This window comes from Linepithema humile, chromosome 1, assembly GCF_040581485.1.
Source record: "Linepithema humile isolate Giens D197 chromosome 1, Lhum_UNIL_v1.0, whole genome shotgun sequence".
Lineage (NCBI taxonomy): Eukaryota > Metazoa > Arthropoda > Insecta > Hymenoptera > Formicidae > Linepithema > Linepithema humile.
Window position 1 is genome coordinate 41,995,051 of NC_090128.1, and position 21,671 is coordinate 42,016,721.

At 32.1% G+C, this 21,671-nt stretch overlaps 2 protein-coding genes and 1 pseudogene across 2 annotated transcripts; 2 read left to right on the forward strand and 1 right to left on the reverse strand.

Moving 5' to 3' along the window:
- Positions 1-103: 103 nt before the first annotated feature.
- LOC137000214 (uncharacterized) lies at positions 104-4,651 on the reverse strand (annotated as a pseudogene).
- Positions 4,652-11,090: 6,439 nt separating this feature from the next.
- On the forward strand, positions 11,091-12,610 carry LOC137000465 (uncharacterized). Its single transcript, XM_067357022.1, has 2 exons — positions 11,091-11,416; positions 12,248-12,610. Exons 1-2 carry the CDS (start codon positions 11,203-11,205, stop codon positions 12,508-12,510), a joined length of 477 nt encoding a protein of 158 aa, XP_067213123.1. The 5' UTR covers positions 11,091-11,202; the 3' UTR covers positions 12,511-12,610.
- On the forward strand, positions 12,540-17,299 carry LOC136997523 (uncharacterized). Its single transcript, XM_067348435.1, has 7 exons — positions 12,540-12,549; positions 13,092-13,262; positions 13,337-13,411; positions 13,876-13,962; positions 14,044-14,282; positions 14,348-14,510; positions 14,806-17,299. Exons 1-7 carry the CDS (start codon positions 12,540-12,542, stop codon positions 14,922-14,924), a joined length of 864 nt encoding a protein of 287 aa, XP_067204536.1. The 3' UTR covers positions 14,925-17,299.
- Positions 17,300-21,671: the final 4,372 nt, after the last annotated feature.

The window sequence follows — 21,671 nt, forward strand, 5'->3', positions numbered from 1 at the left end:
TACATCCGACGCCCAATCTGCATCTGAAAAACCGACTAAATCATCATTATCTGACTTAGAATAACGTACCTTAATCTCCATAGTGCCCTTTAAGTATCTAAAGATGCGTTTAACTGCCGTCCAGTGACTCTTGCCGAAATTGGAGTTGAAACGGCTTACATCGTTAACAGCAAAAGCGATGTCAGGGCGTGTGCCCTGTGCCAGATATAGAAGGCTTCCAACCGCCTCTTGATAAGGTACTCCCTCAAGTTCTTGTTTTTCATCTTCAGTTTTTGGACTCATTTCAGTTGATTGTTTCTGATTCGGGTCGCTTGAAGTCGCCGCAGGTTTACAATTGATCATGTTAAATTTTTCAAGTATCTGTTTTGTATATCTTGCTTGATCCAGACAAATAGCATCAGATTCATACGTAATACTTAATCTAATGCAATTGCTTGCCTTTCCCATATCTTTCATTTTAAATGCTTCACTGAGAGATTTCTTCAGCTGATCCTTCACTTTAGCATTTGCCCAGAAAATCAAGAAATTATCCACATAAATGGCTATTATCAATGATGCATTCTGATTGTAAAATACACATGGATCTGCACGAGATTGAATAAGTCCGAAGTTTTTTAACTTATTCTTGAGCTTTTTATTCCATTCTCTGCTGCTTTGTTTCAAGCCATAAATGGCCTTTTTTAATCGACATACTTTGCTTTGTTCATTGTTCAATCCTTCTGGTAGCTCCATGTATATCTCTTCAGATAAATCACCTTGCAGGAAAGCTGTCACGGCATCCATTTGATCTATCTTTAAGTTATGTTTGACAGCCAGGGCTATCAAGTATCTAATTGACGTATATCTTACGACTGGTGAATAGGTTTCATTGTAGTCTACACCATAATTTTGCGAGTATCCTTTAGCTACTAACCTCGCCTTATAACGTGCTATTTCTGCATCTCCATTGCGTTTTGTCTTGAAGATCCACTTGCATTTTATGGCCTTTCTGTCACATGGCAAGTCGACGAGTTCCCAAGATTTTATTTCTCATATTTTCCAACGAGTTTGAATTCCGTCGAATGGCCAAGCCATAATAAATTGTTAACTGATCAATTAATTTCATAGTTAATTTTCCTTTTCCTCCAAGATTTTTTGTTTTTTTTTTCTCAAATTTCTCAACCGAGTGCCCATTCGTTTTTGTACATGATCAATACATTCTTTTTTTGACACTTCAAAATTTTCATACGGTTTTGCATTTAATATCCCCTTGAAAGTTTTACTGTCACCATCACCTATATAATTTGCGTATTTAAGTCCGTGTAAAGCTTCAGAACGTTGAAACATCTCGATGACAGCATCTACCTCCATTTTACCCGATGAGCCTTCATGGTTCGACTGACATTGATCGGCATGAGTTTCGAGCCATTCTTCATACTCAGCAGTATCTAATTTATTTTTCCAGTGCTCGCAAGCTTTATAGTATTTTGATTTCACTTCAATGTCAACAATTTTCCCTGTAAACCATCCGATCAATGATGTGATCCCAAAAAAAGACGAAAATCCTTGTTTTCTCCAGGAACCATCACCAGATACAGTTATTCCTGTATGCAATCCATTTTCTTTACTTTTCTTCTTTTCATCTTCTGCTGCCTTTTTCATACTACAGTCTCGCACAGCTTTCGTAGCGATCAAAATAATATTTACTGCACGGTCGTAACAACTTTGAAATATAGGCCGTGGCAATTCCAAATGCGCAGAATTTCATTATTCCAGCTAGCCCCACTCCTAATAGTCGCATTGTTAGTACAATCCTACGGTTAATTTCATATCCATTTCGTATGAATGGACAACTCGGGATTTCAACTTTTGGGCAATTCGGGCAACAGACGGTTATTTTGAAGCTTAAACCTCGCGTACCTGATTCGAGAAATCGTATATCAGAGTTGCACGTTTTGCACTTCACATATTCCGAAATGGCAGAGAAAACGGCAAAAAAGTTTATAATTCGGTAACCAAATTCACTTCGTATATCGATATCGTCAGTATCCATTTTCAATTTCTTTGCCGAAGCGCTGACATCGGCCGAATCTTCCTCCGCTTCATATCTGTTCGACGGTCGTCGTTTCGTCACTTTTGCTCCGTCGCCGCGTCTGATACGATATTTTTGAGCCTTTATGGCTTGCATACACTTTCTTTTCACTCATTGTAACTCACTGCGACGTGAACTAGCCTCGGAATCACGCCAGATCCGAGGGAGCACGCCCAAAGGAAATCGGTAGCTCGCGGTATCGGCAATAAATGCTCGATTCGGTAACTTACGGTATCGGAAGCAGATGCTCGATTCGGTAACTCGCGGTACTCCACGCTCGTCGGGAGCAAGGTAACTCGCGAAATCGGCAATAACTGCACGATTCGGTAACTCGCGGTACTCCACGCTCGTCGGGAGCAAGGTAACTCGCGAAATCGGCAATAACTGCACGATTCGGTAACTCGCGGTACTCCACAAAATTCGGGAGCAAGGTAACTCACGCGATATCGGTAACCGGAAATGGGCGCCAGGTGCGAGTAATCGCACCGCGGTATCGGTAACTTTAACAGTTCACAAAATTTCTCGGCCGCTCCCCGCTCAGTATATGGCAGAGGGGCGCTGTTCTTTTACTTAACGTTAGATATCTGGAGTGAGAGGCTAACGCAAGGATAACTCAATAATTAACAGTTAACAATGATGTATTTCAGTGATTTAGTTTACAAGGGTAAAGATGCTTAAATTATTCGGCCGGAGCCGATACGGCGGAAATAAGTTGATACGATGGTAGGGCCCTTCGCCCTATAAATTCGGTAACGAGAATCGAGTTCGATGCCTACATCAAATCTCGGGAACGCGATTGCGATAATTCGCCGCTGATCCGACTATATACAGCCAACGAAGGACTTATGTTTTGATCATCTGATACGGCCGGTGAAGGACAAATAAATATACTCTAAACGACGGTAACCTAACGGCCAGAAATAAAATGCCGCGGAACGGCTATTTTTCGCGGGTTTTCCCGTTTCTCGCCGAGACGCTAACTTTACGGTAACCGCAATCTCGCGGAGAACGTTCCCGAACCAAAATCCGCCCGCGGACATTCACCCACGATACTTCCGGTACGGTAATGATGCGACAGAAAGACGGTAACAATCGGTAATTTTAAAAGAACGGTAACGGTAGAACGGTACGGTAAAGAAACAAACGACAAACGAAACGGTAACGAGAAGAGACTGTCGGCACTTAATTCCCGCAAGTCGGAGAGACTTTTTACGCGATATCCGGAGCCGGCTGGACATGCGGTAATTGAGCGTAATTGAGCGCTCACGGTATCAAAACTATGGTTAATGTTGTGAGAGACACAAAATACAGAAATAACTCACGCTACCAGCCATAACCGGACGGAACTCTACGGCTACCCGAGAGGCGGCTTACAATGAGTGGACGTCTTCGGCGTCTTCGGTGTCGTCGGGCTGAGTCCTAGGTGTCGTCCTCACGCACTTGCGGCACACCGAACAGTGGCTCTTCTCGGCTCTGCACGTAGGTCCTCTCCAAGTCCGCGTCGCCTTCCTGCGCATCCTGCCGATTTTCCGAAAAGGGGGGCTCCTGAGAACCGCCCACAGTTCATCCAGGGCGCCCCCCGCTCTCTGTGGTTTCCTCAAATCTTTCGGCCGTTAACGTGTCGATGAGTCAAGGTTCCCGGAAGAGACTGGTTAGGCTGGCCGGGCCATACTCCGGTCCTTCCGGGTGCAGCATCTTCGGGGTCCCCAGAGCCGTCTGCAGCCGGGCGAGGTCCGCTGCTGCGTGTTTCTGCGTTTCTTAGACTCTGTGGCTGAAACCAAAGCGGAGTTAGATAGGGCTTGGATGGCGGAGGCGACGGGATCGCGGTACCTGACCTTATGCCGTGGGGTCACTGACGCGTGACACCCGTCGATGATCCCTCGGCGTCCGGTCTTCCTGGCGATGCTGCATCTTCGCCCTGAGGCACAAAACACGCAACGCCGCCCGCACGGGATCTCGCCTTACAATTTAAAAACGATATTAATGACATAAAACGGGAATGACAATACAAACAACGCGTACAAATTGTGGAGTCTCGCGGGTTGCCCTCTCCACGCGAGGAGCAACACCAGGACTGTTTGCTCCCTCGGCCGGGCTATCGCCCTTGTGACGGCGCTCGAAAAGCGTCACGTCACATTGTAAAACTATAGTTTGGAAAGTACATTTTTGAAATGTACAATTATGTACTGTAATTAATGACAAAAGAAAGATCATTAATCTCAATTAAGTATAAATACAAAGCTATAATTTATAAATTATTCACCCATATTCCATCGAAGATGATTTGCTTTAAGAAGATTAATTTTGTTGAATAGATTTTCTTGTAATTGCTTTATATTGTCTGAGCCTGGGAATCTACCAGCCATGCCAGAAATAACAATTTCATCACTGGATTCGGTATTAATATACGATTGATATGTTTTTTGGTACCCATAATTCTAATTGTTTTATTGGATTTACAAATGCAGAAAAATAGATGCAAATATACTTATCTTATTTTATTTTGTTTTACTTGTTGCGATGTTTTTTTATGATATTTGGTTTTGAAAATGCACTGTGTCACTGTAATATTGGATATTGGTTGAAGACTGAATGATAAAGCGCTGAAGCACAGTTTTTATAAGCAAGTTGACGTAATTAGTCATGTGAGGTTTTAAGGACTTTAAACTATGAATGTATTATCGTTTCCGCTGTACATTTAATAATTCAATTTTCTAGTTTTGTAACGTAAGTAAAATATGTCTAATTGAAATTTATTCGTATTATTATTAGTTATTTATTTAATATTATACAGATTAGTGAATATGTATTATTTAAACTTATGTGAACTTGGCACCCGTTTTAAGAAAATGGATTTTTTAGATATGCATTCGATTACGCTTCGTTTGTACCCGTTTGTACCGTCTTTGATTTTATTTGTACCCCAAAAGGTTGCAAGTTATAAAGGGTTGAAAAAATTGTCAGCACCCCACTTTGAGATAATTTTTCTAATGCAGTTTGATTCAGCATCGTTTGTACCCGTTTGTACCGCTTTTCGTTTTGTTTGTATTCCTACGAGGGTGAAAGTACCGAATTTTCAAAATAGGGGTAAGAGCTAACTTTGCCATTTTGAGAGATATTTTAATTCTGTAGACGGGTGCTTCTTCGAAATCGTTTGTACCCGTTTGTATCGCTTTTGGTTTCGTTTGTACAAAGATATATTTCTTGTATTATAGTACGATAAATATAATTAATTCTAATAAATGTTTAAGTTTAAATTTATTTAGATTAGAATATAATTCAAGATAACATAACATTGACGATTGCATTTCTACTGCATTTTTGTTACTGTGTTGGCGATGGCAAATCATGTTCGTTTTTTATATTATAATAATTTTTCAGTTTTTATATATTATAATTTTTATATTATAATAATTAATCGTTATATAAACTTTTGAAATCATAAATTTACAGATAATGTTATTTTTGTTCTATTTTCAATATAAGCGAAAATTAATTATGTGGGTTTAAATAAATAATTTTATTAAATTTATACGTAACTTTTTGTTATAATATTATGCCACATGATGACTGACTAGACTATAAAGAAGTGAATAAATAATTGAAGAGATAAGAAGAAAAAAACAGTGCTCCGGATGCACTTTTAAATTAATATTCACATTTGCGTATGACATAAATCTAAAGTATATTTTATAAATTATGCATTCTTAGCACTACGTCGGAAAGAATAAAACTTATAATAGTTAAAACACATACAGCACATATTATAATTGATTTTAAAGTCATTTGTACATTTTCATTGTATTTAAATACATTTATAAAATTAGAAAGTACAAATTGTTTTATTAATATTAAATTAATAAATAAATTCTGCGTAAAAGATACGACTATTTAATTATTTTAGTGTATAATGATTGCAATTATGTTAAAACACACAATTTAAAAAGATATACCGGATAATACACAAAAACCTGATGTCATTCAAATGTCTATTCTTTGGCGACTTCTAAGATGGTTTTGCGTTCAACAAACTTGTCCGAAGCATAGTTTTTGAGATATAATTAACAATAGTTTGTCACTCTTTTCTCTCTCTCCCACACGCTTGAGTCCGGTCAACAGGCAGACAGCAAGGACAGTGCAACGTAACATAACGTGACACTTGACAGTCACGTTTTGTTAACAACACACTAATTTTAATCTTAGAGCAATTACTGTCTCTATAATTTTTAAGTAGGATTTTGGAAGAAATTATTTTTATTAAAATGATTTAACTTGTTACAGATAACTTTACTTATTATAGTGCTATTTGCAAAGAAGAAAAAGGGAAAATAAATTAAATTTACGACAGTTTTTCCAGTCATTGTTTACTTTATTTGTATCATAATGACAAAAATGTATAAATCGCCCTCAGGTAGAAATCTGTCTCGATTTATCGAGATTGGGTACAGGGCTTATTAATTTTTATTATATATTTTATTTTGTTGTTTACATTTGAAATATACCTCATATAAATAACAACAAATTTCATTATTTCTATAATTAAATAATTTTTAAACCACACTTTAAATTTTAATTTTAAACATTGCCCACATTCCTCCACCTCAAAAGATTACACAAAATTCTGTTGCCAGTAAAGAATATTAAATTCTTTGTTTAAAACAAAAAACTAAAAAACGATGATATCATAAAACATACAAAATCTATTCTTCTGTCATCGTTGTATGTCTCATAAACCATTCAAATAATAAGTCGAATTCCGAATTGACCTTTAGCGAAAAATATATTTCTGTTACGGTTACTTAAGCCTCATTCTGAAATATAATAGTTTTGGATAGAGACATGGCAATGGTATATTTTATGCAAATATACTAATAATAATAAATAGAACTAATATGATACATAAAATTTCACATACATATATTTATCAAAATAACAGAATATTTTAATTAATATTTTATAATGATTTTTTAATGTGCAATCTAAAGTAAATAAAATAAAAAAACTAAATAGAAATTTTTCACATAGCCCAGGTAGAAATCTGGGGTGACACCCGTTTAGACACGTAACGATTGGACACCGCACGATTGGACACCGCACGATTGGACACCGCACGTTTGGACACCGCACAATTGGAAACGCATATTGTAAGATTGGACACCGCACGATTGGACATCGCACAATTGGAAGCGCACACTGCATGATTGGACACTGCACGATTGGACACCGCATGATTAGACACCGTACAATTGGAAACGCATACTGCACGATTGGACGCCGCACGATTGGACACCGCACGATTGGAAACGCATACTGCACGATTGGAAACCGCACGATTGGACACCGCACGATTGGACACCGCACGATTGGACACCGCACGATTGGACACCGCACGATTGGACACCGCACGATTGGACACCGCACGATTGGAGACCGCACGATTGCTTGTGGCTAATGCTAAGGACCATTATACATGAAAAAGTTTTAGTTGTATTCGTAAGTCTGTAGGCAAATTAACTACTAATCAAAATTAAACATTTTCACAACATTTTCATAAGAATATTTGATAATAATTGATTCGTTTGCATAGGATATCCGACTGTGATATACGATGCATTGTAAAACAGGCCTTAACGTCCTAATGACTACGACTAAAATTTTTTACATACATTGATCTTTATGGGTCATTTTGCATAAGTATACTTTTAACCGTGATAAGTTGCTTATTTGAGTAATTTCAAATAATTTTTTTTTTTTTTTTTTTTACACATAAGGTATATCACTGTTATTTATAAGTGTTATTTACTAAAATTAAATAATGATCCAAGATTACAAATTAGCGATATTTTGTGTTCCAATTGTTAATTACTCTCTTTTACTTTCAATAGTACAACTAATTACCACATTACTGCTACAAATTATATATCACTGTGTCAACGTAATAACAGTGCTGTAAGAAATATGTATTTATAGTCTAAAATAATTATTTTTAATCTCTACATTAGTTGATTAATAAACTTTAATAAAATATACATGCTAATACAACATTTTTAATCAAATTATAACCTGTACATGAAATTCTGCTTTTGAACATAATGCTTTTAATTTAGATCATTAAATGTCAAATTTATTTATCACATCTAAAATTAATCACATTTAAAAAAGTTAAGAGCGACATATCCTTGCATCTGTAGTAATTACAAATGAAATTTTTAACTGATCAAATATCAAGAGAGAATCTATTGACAAGGTATGAAATTCTATTAAGTGAGAGTTCTTCATTATTGTCTCTGTTTTTAAGAATTTTATGGAATGTTATGGAATTATCTGCTGTCACAAATTAAGTTGTGTTTATTAAAGAATCAACGTGCTTCTACAGTTAACGTATGTTCGTATGTAAAGTATTAATGTTCCTATCCAGTAAATGCATGTATGTGTATACTTTAAAATAGTCTGTAGGTTATCCATAGAATGCAGAGTAATATATTATCTACATCACAGTACTTATTACTCAAACAATATGTGTCGTATCTGCTATATCTATGTATTTGTACAAATACATGTATGTAAGTGAAAATGTAATCAATTTAAGCCTTGAATTATGTGATATATATAGCATATCTACATAAAATATGACAACTGTCATACTTTATTAAATCTACTTGGATTAAGTCATTAGTTAAAGAAGCTTTTATGTGCATGGCATTTTCTTTAATTAGTCATAATGTAAGAATGATCCATAAAATTATAAATTTAAAGCTTTTGGATATGGATTACTTGTTAGTAATCCATTACTTGTTAGTAATCCATATCCAAAAGCTTTAAATTTATAATTTTATGGATCATTCTTACATTATGACTAATTAAAGAAAATGCCATGCACATAAAAGCTTCTTTAACTAATGACTTAATCCAAGTAGATTTAATAAAGTATGACAGTTGTCATATTTTATGTAGATATGCTATATATATCACATAATTCAAGGCTTAAATTAATTACATTTTCACTTACATACATGTATTTGTAAAAATACATAGATATAGCTGATACGACACATATTGTTTGAGTTTTAAGTACTGTGATGTAGATAATATATTACTCTGCATTCTATGGATAACCTACAGACTATTTTAAAGTATACACATACATTTGGATATGGATTACTAACAAGTAATCCATATCCAATTTTCCTACATTGAAAATTATCAAAATCTTATGTGGAGAGGATTTCTCCATGAAAAGAAATTAATAAGAGAAGTTTTTATTTTCTATTAATTATATCATTTTTTACTTGGGTCAGTTTTTATTTATTTTTTAAGAATTAAATTTATAAATAATTAGCCAAGAAAAGAAAAAAAATTATCATGCTTGATTCAAGAAATAATAGTAAAAGAAACTTCAATGTTATTTTTAAATCATGTATTAAATTTTTATCTTTATTTTTCTCAAAATGTTCTTTATGTAGGTTGAATTATTTTTGTAGTCAATTAGTAACTCAAAAATTTGTTTATTTATAAAATGGTAAAAGAAATTCTTGTTCAGAAACTCACAAGTATTTGACATCTGTCGTACTTAACAACGAATACACCATGTAATACATAGTATTAGTTTTTGAATGCAACACTTTAAAATACATGCTTTACATTTTAATTCATATATGTATATTACCTCTATAGAAAATAAATGTATGCCATCCTAAAATATTGTAACAATAAAAGAGACTTTAATATTTCAAGGAAATCTTTAAATTATATGGATGAACGCTGATATTTGCACAACATGTCACAAAGATTCTAATAGCGGATAAAATATTAAAAAAACTTTTGCTTAAAAGAATCTCATGTCTTGTTAATGGATTCTCTTCTAATACTTGATAACAGCTAGAGAGCTGCCTTGTAAATTATTTTGGATGCACAGAATATCCCAGCTAGCAAGCTCACGTGATAATAACGTGATTATGAAGTGATTTTGATGACAATGACGTCAAGTGACATAATTGGTACGTTATTTTGACGTCACCTACAGTACCAAAAGTTGACGTCGTCGATATGACGTCATCTAGATGTTACATTGACGACATATATATGACTAAATTATTATTATAATATGATGTCAATATAACATTTAAATGACGTCCTATGAACGATCTTATTATTGTGTTAAACCTTTATATATTATTTATTGTTTTTTAAAATAATATAATATATTTAATGTAAGTACACTATTTATAGGTAAGTATATAAAAGTATCTACCTATAATTGATAAATTGTTCCTCTTTTATATAATTAATTTGTTTATGATTATATGTATATAATGACATATATAATAATTAAATAATGATATATGACTGCAGTTTATTGTAATAATCTAAAGTTTTTATTATTATTATTATTATTAGACACTGAATAATTTTTATTATTATTGTAGTTATATATAAATTTTTATTTTAATAAAATTTTTAAGTTTGAATCGCAATCTACAGCATTTCGTTTCTTAACATAATAAAATCATTTTTTTACATTTTTTTATTTTTTATTTAAAAAATTAATGAAATAACTATATTATTTACGTCGATATATTATATATATATATATATATATATATATATATATATATATGTGTATAATTCGATTTTTTCGGCATGTTTAATCTATTACCTCTTAGGAAAATTTTGTGTTTTTTAATATTATAATACTTATTATTATATGTATATATTACTATTTGTGTGTCATAATGCAAAGTCGTTACCGTGTACCGTGTGCGCACGCGGAAGCGTGATGTAGGCGATTTTCGTTTGTCTGCGCACCTCTCCTATATCAGCGGTTTCGATCAGCGAGTTTGCATCACTGCACGATCACTATACGATATAATAAGGTGAGGTCAGACTCAAACACGCGTGCATGTGGCAGTTAATTTGATTTCCATTTTAATAGTGAGTATAAATATATTGTACAGTGTGTTGCTTGAACTATTGTGTTTTATCTTCGACTAATTTCATGTAAGTAATGCGCCATTTTTGCGCTCACCGGCAAGAAATTTGAGAATAAAGAAACAAATAAAATATTAATTTTGATTATAATTGTTTCAATAGATTAGTTTGCAATTATTTGCAACAAGTCCATAATTATTATAATGGCTTTAATCGGCGTAGAATTTTTATCAGACGAAGAAGGTGGAGGTGGTCTTGGCATTGTGCACAAATCATGGTTAACACCGCTTAAAAAAGAATCATTTTGGCCACGACACATTAAGCAGCAGCATTTATTTGACAAGTGTTTGAAAAAGGGTGAGCAACCAGGTGACCAGTGGCAACTGTATAAAATCAAAAGAGTATTTTTTGAAACAGGTTAGTACGCTTTTATACCTAATTATTATTTTTTTTTGTTCATATAACCTTACTTCCCAGACAGTATAGCATCCAAAAGATGTTCAGAGAGTATCGCGAGAACATTTTTGGGACGACAGGACATCTCTTTGGATATTCTTTTGAATCTGAACATGTGTGCTGTCTTGTTTAAATACTTTCATATACAACATACCTATAGACTATCAACTGTGCTATTTCAAGCAACTTAAAAATTTAATATAGTTGATTGATATATATTCTAATATATTTTTAATTTGTAATTATAAATGAGATTTAACATAAACACTAATCATCTATTTATTATTTTTATTGTTTGAAATATATAGACATCTATTAGATGTGTACTAGTATGTAGCTAAAATATATACGTTGGCTGTATATGCAGAATGTAAAATTACATCTACTCTATTCATATATTTACACATATATATATTGCACATATATAATATTTATCACGAAAATTACTGCGAGTTAGTTGATTATTTGTCTAAATATGTACATACATGGCATTTATATTTTATATTAATTAGCTGGCCTTTGTATGTAGAATGTAGCGATAACTTATCTTAAATTTTATGTATACATAGAGATTATATACATTAATTTATAAATATTTATATACTAGCTGTATTTAGTCGGCGTTGCCCAGAAAAAGTTTATTATTATATCAAGAAAATTTATATATTTTTTAATCTATCTCTCATTATATATATATATATATATATATATATATATATGTATATCCATATTATTAACTATCTATCTATCCATTGCTTTAACATTGATTTTTAGTGCATGTATTTTTTTTAGATGACTTAATTAAGGCCAATACCAAAATTAGAAAATTGCAGCTTACGTCTGACATAGGCAGTGAAATAGAAGAAAATCAAGTAACTTTAAAACGAAAAAGAAAATGTCCGAAACGACTTCAAAGTAGTAGTGAAGAGGAAGAGGAAAATAATAATTATTTAAAAACGAAGAAGTCGTCAGCAATTCTTGCACATCCTCCGCCTGTGCAACCTCTGGTACAACAAGAGATTTTTATGTCTGGTAGGTTTACTAATATGTACTAAATTTATTAATACTCATAATTAATATCCACATGTATAAATGTTATTAATACCCACATTTTTTTATGTTTTATGTTTACCTAGATCAGCGCTCGGAATTAGTTGCACATTTCGGGCCAATTTAAGAGACGACGCCTCCTGTTCCCCCACTACCGCCCGGCCGCTGGCGGTCGAGCCGCCGATAGCTCTGGCACAGGAGCGTTTTATATAAGAAATAGGGCGGTATTCATAGTCCGTTCTTATATTTAAAATCGTCTTAAGCACGGACTTATATTCGCTCTCTTCGTCACACATAGATTGTGTCTGACGAAGAGAACGAATATAAGTTCGTGCTTAAGACGATCTTGAATATAAGAACGGACTATGAATACCGCCCATAGGCTCGGTTGTTGAGGCACCTCTCAAAAAATAGTAATATTTTCTTTGCTACATAAGTAATGTTTATTTTCATTAATAATTAAATATATATATTATGTATTAATGAAAATAAACATTATTTATGTAGTGAAGAAAATGTTACGATTTCCTGAGAAATGCCTAAACAATCCAGCCTATTTCTAATATAAAACGCTCCTGAACCAGAGCTATCGGCGGCTCGGCCGCCAGCGGCCGGCCGGTAGTGGGGGGACAGGAGGCGTCGTCTCCAGAATCGGCCCGAAATGTGCAACTAATTCCGAGCGCTGACCTAGATAGTGGAGAATCCTTGGAGCGTAATCTTTTTGAAGAAGCGGAGAACAACTGTAATGATAGTAGAGGTTTGAATTTTTTGTAATAATGCCTTCTTTAGTGTAATTAATAGTTTTATTTTGCCTTATTTTATTTTTTCTAGTAACAGAAGTAAAAAGCACACCTACTCCTCGAAGATTACTGTCTGAGCTTAATTACCGTGGCAACTGTGATAATAGTGGGTTTAAATTTCTCATACACTTACCATATGTTTAATAACTATAGGAAACTCATCTAATTTTGTTCTCTCTCTCTCTCTCTCTCTCTCTCTCTCTCTCTCTCTCTCTGCGCGCGTATGTGTCCATCCGTCACAGTCTTTTTGTCCTGCTATTATATACCTCCGTAATTTGATTTAAAAATCTGAAAAAATTTATCAAAATAGCTCATTTAGTAAGTACTTTCGACTAAAATTATCTCGAAATTGCAATATTACATTTATATAACATATGTAACCATTGTGTTTAGCTAGTAATTTTACGAAAAATTGCTTTTAATTACTTTCACACACACACACACACACACACACACACACACACACTAGAAAAAAATTATAATATTTTTAATTAATTTACGCAACCCTAAGCACGTGAACTGAGCTTACACTAAAACATTTTTTTTACATTTACAAAATTTTTTTTATAGGAATAAGAATACCTTCAACTCCAAGACAATCTAGGTCTTACTATCATGACAATTCTTGTTTTGAAACTGAAGACGTGTTGACTAATGGTACGTGTTTTCTTCTATTTAAGTAAAGTAGTGTCTGTTTTTTACGATTAATTACAATTACATTTTTTACGATTTTTACAGAAACTACAAATATCAACAACAAAATTATATTAAAATTAATCACATACGTCAAACGACAAAATGACCAAATTTTAAAACAAGGTGAAGAAATTATCAAATCTTTAAAAAATAAACAAGGACTGCTTGAATCTGCTATCTATGAGCTCCCAGAATTGCCTGTTAGTCTACCGATTAAAAGTTTGGAAGATGTTATTAGAATTGAAGAACATCTAATAGACGATGCCAATCTTTCTACTCTAGTAATTATTTTTATAATTATTTTCAGAATATTGTTTTGTTCTATTACTAAAACATTTTTTTACAGAGCTTATATTTATCTACTCTGGGAGAACACGACCTAACGACCAAAATCAATACCATTCTTCGCAAAATTTTCTCGAACGAAGTCGCCATAAAATATAGTTTTTTGGGTACAAGAAATGGGAAGAAATCATTTTCTGCATTACGGTTACATAGATTGATGATACGTAAGTTTCTCATTTGTTTTTATTTATATTTATTAGGACTAAAGTAAAATTTATTAAAACTAATAGTAAAACGGAATCTATAAGAAGACTTTAAGAAAAGAATTGAATTGATTGATTGTTTTACTGACAAATCTCAGCAATAATATAAAAATAATTATAAGAAAATTTTTAAATATTTATTATTAGGAATATTTATTACAACAGTTCACCTTATTGCAAAATTTTTACTTATATGTATAATTTTAAATTAATTATATAATGGCGACGATGGTGTTTACAAAGTGATAATTTTTAGGTGCAGTGCAATTTTCGTCACCAAACACTCCTGAAAGTAACATCAACGACAACATCAAGATATGGTTAAAACATTCTCCCCAACGTTTGTCTCTAGAAAGAAAGAGAAATGCTAGATAAAAATTTAATAGCATTCTAAAGGTTTGATTTTTGTTTGATTTTTTAAAATTTATTTTAATTTTATTGTTTTGTTATTATATTGAGATACCAAAATGTCTAAACGTAAAGTTTTTATTAGTAAAAGACAACTGTACCAAAGAGTTGCAAATGATATTAATGAAATTGTTAGGTCTAAGGCTACTAAAACTAAAGTAAAACTACCTTTAATTGATCAATCTATACGAGTAACAAATGAACAAATTAGTGCTGGAACTTCTCATACATTTTCAAGTGATGACGGTTTATCAGATATTATTAGTAATACAAACAAAAGTAGTAACAATTTTTCTGATTTGGATAATTCTGATTTTGATTTTGTCAATTTTAAATGTGCTGATTTTGAACAGGAAATGGATAATAATTTTTCAACATTTGAAAAATCTTCTACCAATTCTTTGCGGGATTCTTTAAGAAAATGGACTGTATCAAACGTGAATATTCCACATGTGGCCATTAATTCATTGCTGCAAATTTTAGTACCTTTTCATCCTGAGTTGCCTCTTGATGTGAGAACTCTGCTAAAAACTCCTTCAAAAATCAATGTGAAAATGATGGAAACAGGAGAATTTGTGTATATGGGACTTCAAAGTGCCATTGAACAACACTTAACGCGTAATCTAAAATTTTCGGATGCAGTTATTAATTTAACTTTTAATGTTGATGGGTTGCCATTATTTAAGAGTGCCAATACCCAGTTGTGGCCAATTTTAGGGCTTATTCAAAATTCAGACAATAAAACTTCTTTTCCTATTGGTGTTTTTTGTGGAACATCAAAGCCGAAGCCATTAGCTAGTTTTTTAAAGGAGTTTATAGAAGAGCTTTCTTTACTGCTTAAAAACGGTTTTGATTTCAATAATATTCATTACGGAGTTACAGTTCATTCTTTTGTATGTGATGCTCCTGCACGTTCATACCTAAAATGCATTAAATCACACGGGGGTTACTCCTCGTGTGAAAAATGTACCAAAAAAAAGTTGTTGTATATATAAACCTTTCAAAAAAAGCTGTCGTATATATTATATATTAACCTTCCAAAAAATTTATCTTCCACAAAAAAATGTGTATATATTAACAAATAACAAACCTTTCAAAAAAAGTTGTTGTATATATAACCAAATAAAAATTTGCTATATATTCTGCCTATAAAAGAGGTGATATCAGAAAATGACGCCAAGTTTAAATAAAAAACCTTTCAAAAAAGTTGTATGTATATATTTAAAAAAAAGTTGTATATACCAAATAAAAATTCGCTATATATTCTGCCTATAAAAGAGGTAATATCAGAAAATGACGCCAAGTTTAAATAAAAAACCTTTTAAAAAAACTTGTATGTATATATATTACGAAAAAGGATTATATTTATTATATTTAATTATATTTATTATATTTATTTATTAAAAAATTTTTCAAATTTAATCAAAATAAAAAAATATTACAAAATTTCGCAAAAAACTTGGCGCTGCTGTACTAAACTATTAACTTACATAAGATTCGCATTGCAATACTTTAACATGCTCCTAATCATTCCAACATACTTTAATCTATAGTATATGTGACGTAATACTATAGTTTAGTTTGGAGTATTAGAACGAGTAGGAGCATGTTAGAGCAAGCGATGCAAACAAATTTCGGCTCAAACAGACTAGAGCGACGAAGCGGCAAGTGGCGATGCTATAGCCAATCAACTTACAATTTTACCGTAAGAACAAGAGTTTAATTGGCTATCGCGTCGCCGTTTGCCGCTCTGATCAGTTTGAGTCATTATAACACTTAATCATGTAAATTGTAAAATTATTGCTCATTTTTATTCTCTATAATATTTTAAGATGTATTTAACATGTAGTTCAGTACAGCAGCGCCAAGTTTTTTGCGAAATTTTGTAATATTTTTTTATTTTGATTAAATTTGAAAAATTTTTTAATAAATAAATATAATAAATATAATTAAATATAATAAATATAATCCTTTTTCGTAATATATATACATACAAGTTTTTTTAAAAGGTTTTTTATTTAAACTTGGCGTCATTTTCTGATATCACCTCTTTTATAGGCAGAATATATAGCGAATTTTTATTTGGTATATACAACTTTTTTTTAAATATATACATACAACTTTTTTTGAAAGGTTTTTTATTTAAACTTGGCGTCATTTTCTGATATCACCTCTTTTATAGGCAGAATATATAGCAAATTTTTATTTGGTTATATATACAACAACTTTTTTTGAAAGGTTTGTTATTTGTTAATATATATACATTTTTTTGTGGAAGATAAATTTTTTGGAAGGTTAATATATAATATATACGACAGCTTTTTTTGAAAGGTTTATATATACAACAACTTTTTTTTGGAAGATTTGCGTGCACTTGGCGCCTTTTCTTTACTTTTTTTTAAAAAGGTAATTTGTTGATTTTCAAATATACAACAACTTTTTTGTTAGGTAAAATACACAACAACTTTTTTGTAAGGTTTGCGTGTTTATATATACAACAACTTTTTTGGAAGGTTTGCGTGTATATTTAGATGTACCTTAAAGTTCATGTTCTCTATTTGTAATATTATAGTTTATTTTTGTGCACGAGTATAATGTAAATGAAAAACTATTTTCCAATGTTTTCACCAAACGAATTAATTTCGGTATAAAATTAATTTTATAAAATGACTTGCTATAATGCACTTACTTTCTCACCACGCGTGGTATTGTTATTCGACGAAGTTTTGCCGGCTGTAGAATTAGATGTCTCCATTTTTCGTGTGTGTTAGAATGCAAAGCTTTTAATACGAGTTCGAATAGTATTCATAAAACTTAATGAAAATTTATTTAGATAAAAAAACAATGTTTGTACTTTATAAAATGTAAACTCAATGTAGATAGTAAATAAAAGATGTTTTAATAAATAAATATTATATTGAGATGCATTAATTGGAAATTTTTTTTATTAAAAAAGTTAAATTAATGTTAATGATATTGTAATTGTTCGTATAGTAAAAATTTATTTAGTGTTTTATATGAAATAAGAGAAATAGATTGTTTTAAAATTCCAAAAATCTTTAACTCATTTTTGTATAGTTATTACATTTTTAAATGCCAATAACAAATGCTTAAATTTTCTTTCTATAAAATTTTAATAATTTTCTGCCTGCATTAGTCTGTATTCCAGCGTTATCAATTCTTGGCTTGGGTTACCACGCAACAATCAAAAGACCATGTTCATGTGCTGCGTAAAGCGTTCTGCGCAGCACATGAACATGATCCCTCGATTGTGTGCGTGGAAACCTAGGACAAAAGTTTGTAACGCTGCTGTACTGATTATAAACATTTTAATCATATGGCAAACCTATTAAAACAACTTTGATATTTTTATCACTTAGGGAGGAGGATTTTTGAAACGCTTGAAAGCGATCATAATCGCTGAGCGGTTGTATCTCTTCGCGCGCTTGCATTCGGCGGCAGGCTGGATTGATACGCGCTTATTCGGACATCTTTAGTAATTAATAACTCAAATAACTATAAAATTTTAATATTTTTCTATGTAACATCTAAAAATTTAAATGAGCAAATAGCCAAACAAACGTAAGCGCGCGCCGCGCGGCTTCTCAGCGCCATCAGCGCACCTAACGTCAGAAACTTGCAGATTCCACCATCTGCACAAAGTACACTTTCTGTCCACTAATTAACTAACTACAGAATACTGAGAGTGTACACTTCTGCACTTTAAGATCAAAAAAAATTTTTTTTATGAAGAATACTATTATTTTTGATATACACTATCTTTATTCGTCTCCACAACACGTTATTATACATTTTACGACCGATACTAATATATAAATGTAATTAATATATACATCAAAACTGCGAGCTGACAGGTCTGAGCGCCGCCATGTTAGAATGACGCTGACCAATAAGACACGAGCGACATACATCTCAACGCGACCATGATGTAAGAAGATAGGTGTACCATTGCGCATAATGGCAGCCGTATGACGTCAGCATGATAGGACAGCCAATCAAACGTGGTCCAAAATGCATCCGCGAAATTCTAATATAGAATTATCATATTATTAAAATGTAATTAAAATTTATAAAAATATCTTATAAAAATAATAAATTTGCAATATAAAATACAGTAGCAATAAATGACAATTACCCACAATAATAAATAATATCAATTAATAAATATTATATAGAAAATTAAGTGTTTCCAACACAAATGTGTGAATACATATATTTAATATCTCTTATGATATCTCGTATGATCAGTACGACTTATACAATTCTTTACACAACACGTTGGCATAGTTTTTAAATATCTTTTAATATTATTATATTTAATAACCTTCGGTGTCAACCGTGTCAACATATTTTGGCAGCCATATTACTTTTTAGCATTTTGGACCAATTCCTGATTGGTCGAAGAGCGATCATTACTTTGGACGACTGCGCATTCACGGCAATGGTACACCTATCTTCTTACATCATGAACGCGACATCCTAGCAAGATGATGATTTTCTAGATTTCTCGACTTTGAATGCATATATTTATTTTTATAAAGCACACAGAGCAAAAACAAGCAGACTTTTCTTATGTAATTTGGGTATGCGCTATCGATTGAGCCTATTGCCAACTCAATCGGCCCAGCCGTTATCGAGATCCGATAATCTCGGCTCGTCTCAACTTTCGGGCTCGCGTAAAGATACACGGTCGGTCTTGCGCTTGCGTTGCGCGCTGCGCGTGAACTTGGCGCGAGACACTACCGTGTCTCTTGATTGTATCGGGGAACTATTTTAATGGAAGAGTGATATTTCGAAATGTTAACGCCGATCTTAGAAATGATGATACCTTTAAATCAAAACAAGATGAGGATCACCATGTAGGTGACTCTCCTTTACTTCAGCTTAACATTGGACTTGTGACTTCTTTCCCAATCGATTATATGCACAATGTCTGCTTAGGTGTGACTCGTAAGCTTTTGCAATGTTGGATTAATGGAAATTTGAAAGTTAGATTGTCTGCGAATGTGGTACAAACTCTTTCTGATAATATGACCGCTTTGAGTAATTTCATTCCTAAAGAAATAAATAGAAAACCAAGACCTTTAAGAGAACTAGCTCGGTTTAAAGCTACAGAATTTCGGACTTTTCTTTTATATTTGGGACCAGCTCTGTTGTGCAATGTTGTTGATAAAGCTGTGTACAAACATTTTTTATTATTACATACAGCCATTGTAATTTTATGTTCAAAGCGACATATATCGGTATTGGGTTGTAAGATAGCTTCGCAACTTTTAAGAATATTTGTTGAACACAGTGAACATCTGTATGGTTTGGAATTTTTAATTTATAATGTTCATTGCTTAATTCATTTACCAGCAGATGTCGCAGTGTATGGACCCTGGATAATTTCGCAGCTATTCCTTTTGAAAATTGTTTAGGAAAGCTGAAGCGTCTTATTAAGTCTGCAAAACAACCATTAATCCAGCTTTGTAAAAGGTTACATGAAGCGAATTTTGTTTCAAATATAAATGAAAACTTACCTGCAAGTCATTTGTTTGAGCATTGTCACGGACCGACAATCCCATTAATATCATTTTGCAAACAATACAAAAAAATTAATTTTAATAATTATATATTGTCAATTTATAGTTTCTCTCAGGCTGATTGCTATTGTATAATTAATAGTAAAGTTATACAGATACATAACTTTGTAACACACAAAGATGGCACTACTTCAATTATTGGTAAAAAATTTTGTTTATATAGTTCGCTGTATACTTATCCTTTTAATTCAGATAACTTGAATATTTTTAAAATTGATGATATATCTGGTGATTTAGAACTTTGGCCAATAACAAATGTGCATTGCAAAACTTTTGTTTTTCCATATAATAATTGTTATCTTTCATTTCCTATTTTACATACATTATAGATAGTTTGTTATAAGCATATGTTACATTATTGTAAACTTTTGTAGCAGCATTTTCGATAAACTTTGTTTCATTACAGCATTAAAAAACATTATTAGTTCGGACATTTGTAATTTTATTGTTTTTAAATACATTGATACAATTGTTCTTTATTTAATGTATTTTATTTTCCTTTTAAATTTACAATAACATCTCTAATGCGTCATGTAGAGATCTTTTGTTGATACTTTTTTAGTTATATTCACGTCTACCTGACGTAATAAAATGACGTCAATAAGATGTGACATAACCACGTGATATGTACGTTAGAATCACGTTACTTTTATGTCATAATTGACGTAATTGCGAACCAAAAAGTCACGTCATTATCACGTCAGCTTGCTAGCTGGGATATTGACACCTGTTATATTATCGAAAACAAAAATTAATTATTTATTGAAAGATATTGTTATAAATAAATTAATATAATGTAATAAATCACTAAACTTTTCTTATTAAAAAGTATTTAGATAAACATACAACACTTGCTTAAAATAGTGATATAACTAATTAAAATTCAAAGAATTTGTTACAAATATTAAATATAATTATTTTAACTTCTGATACATGTCTTCCTGATTATTTTATTTCCTCTTTTTACAAAGGCATACAAGCGCAATGTTATTTTGCAGAAATAAGGATATGGAGAGAATTTACACTGAGACGCTCTGAAAACAATAATATAACTTATTACAGGGCAATACAATAAGAAAGGTTAAAAAATATAACAAAATATAACACG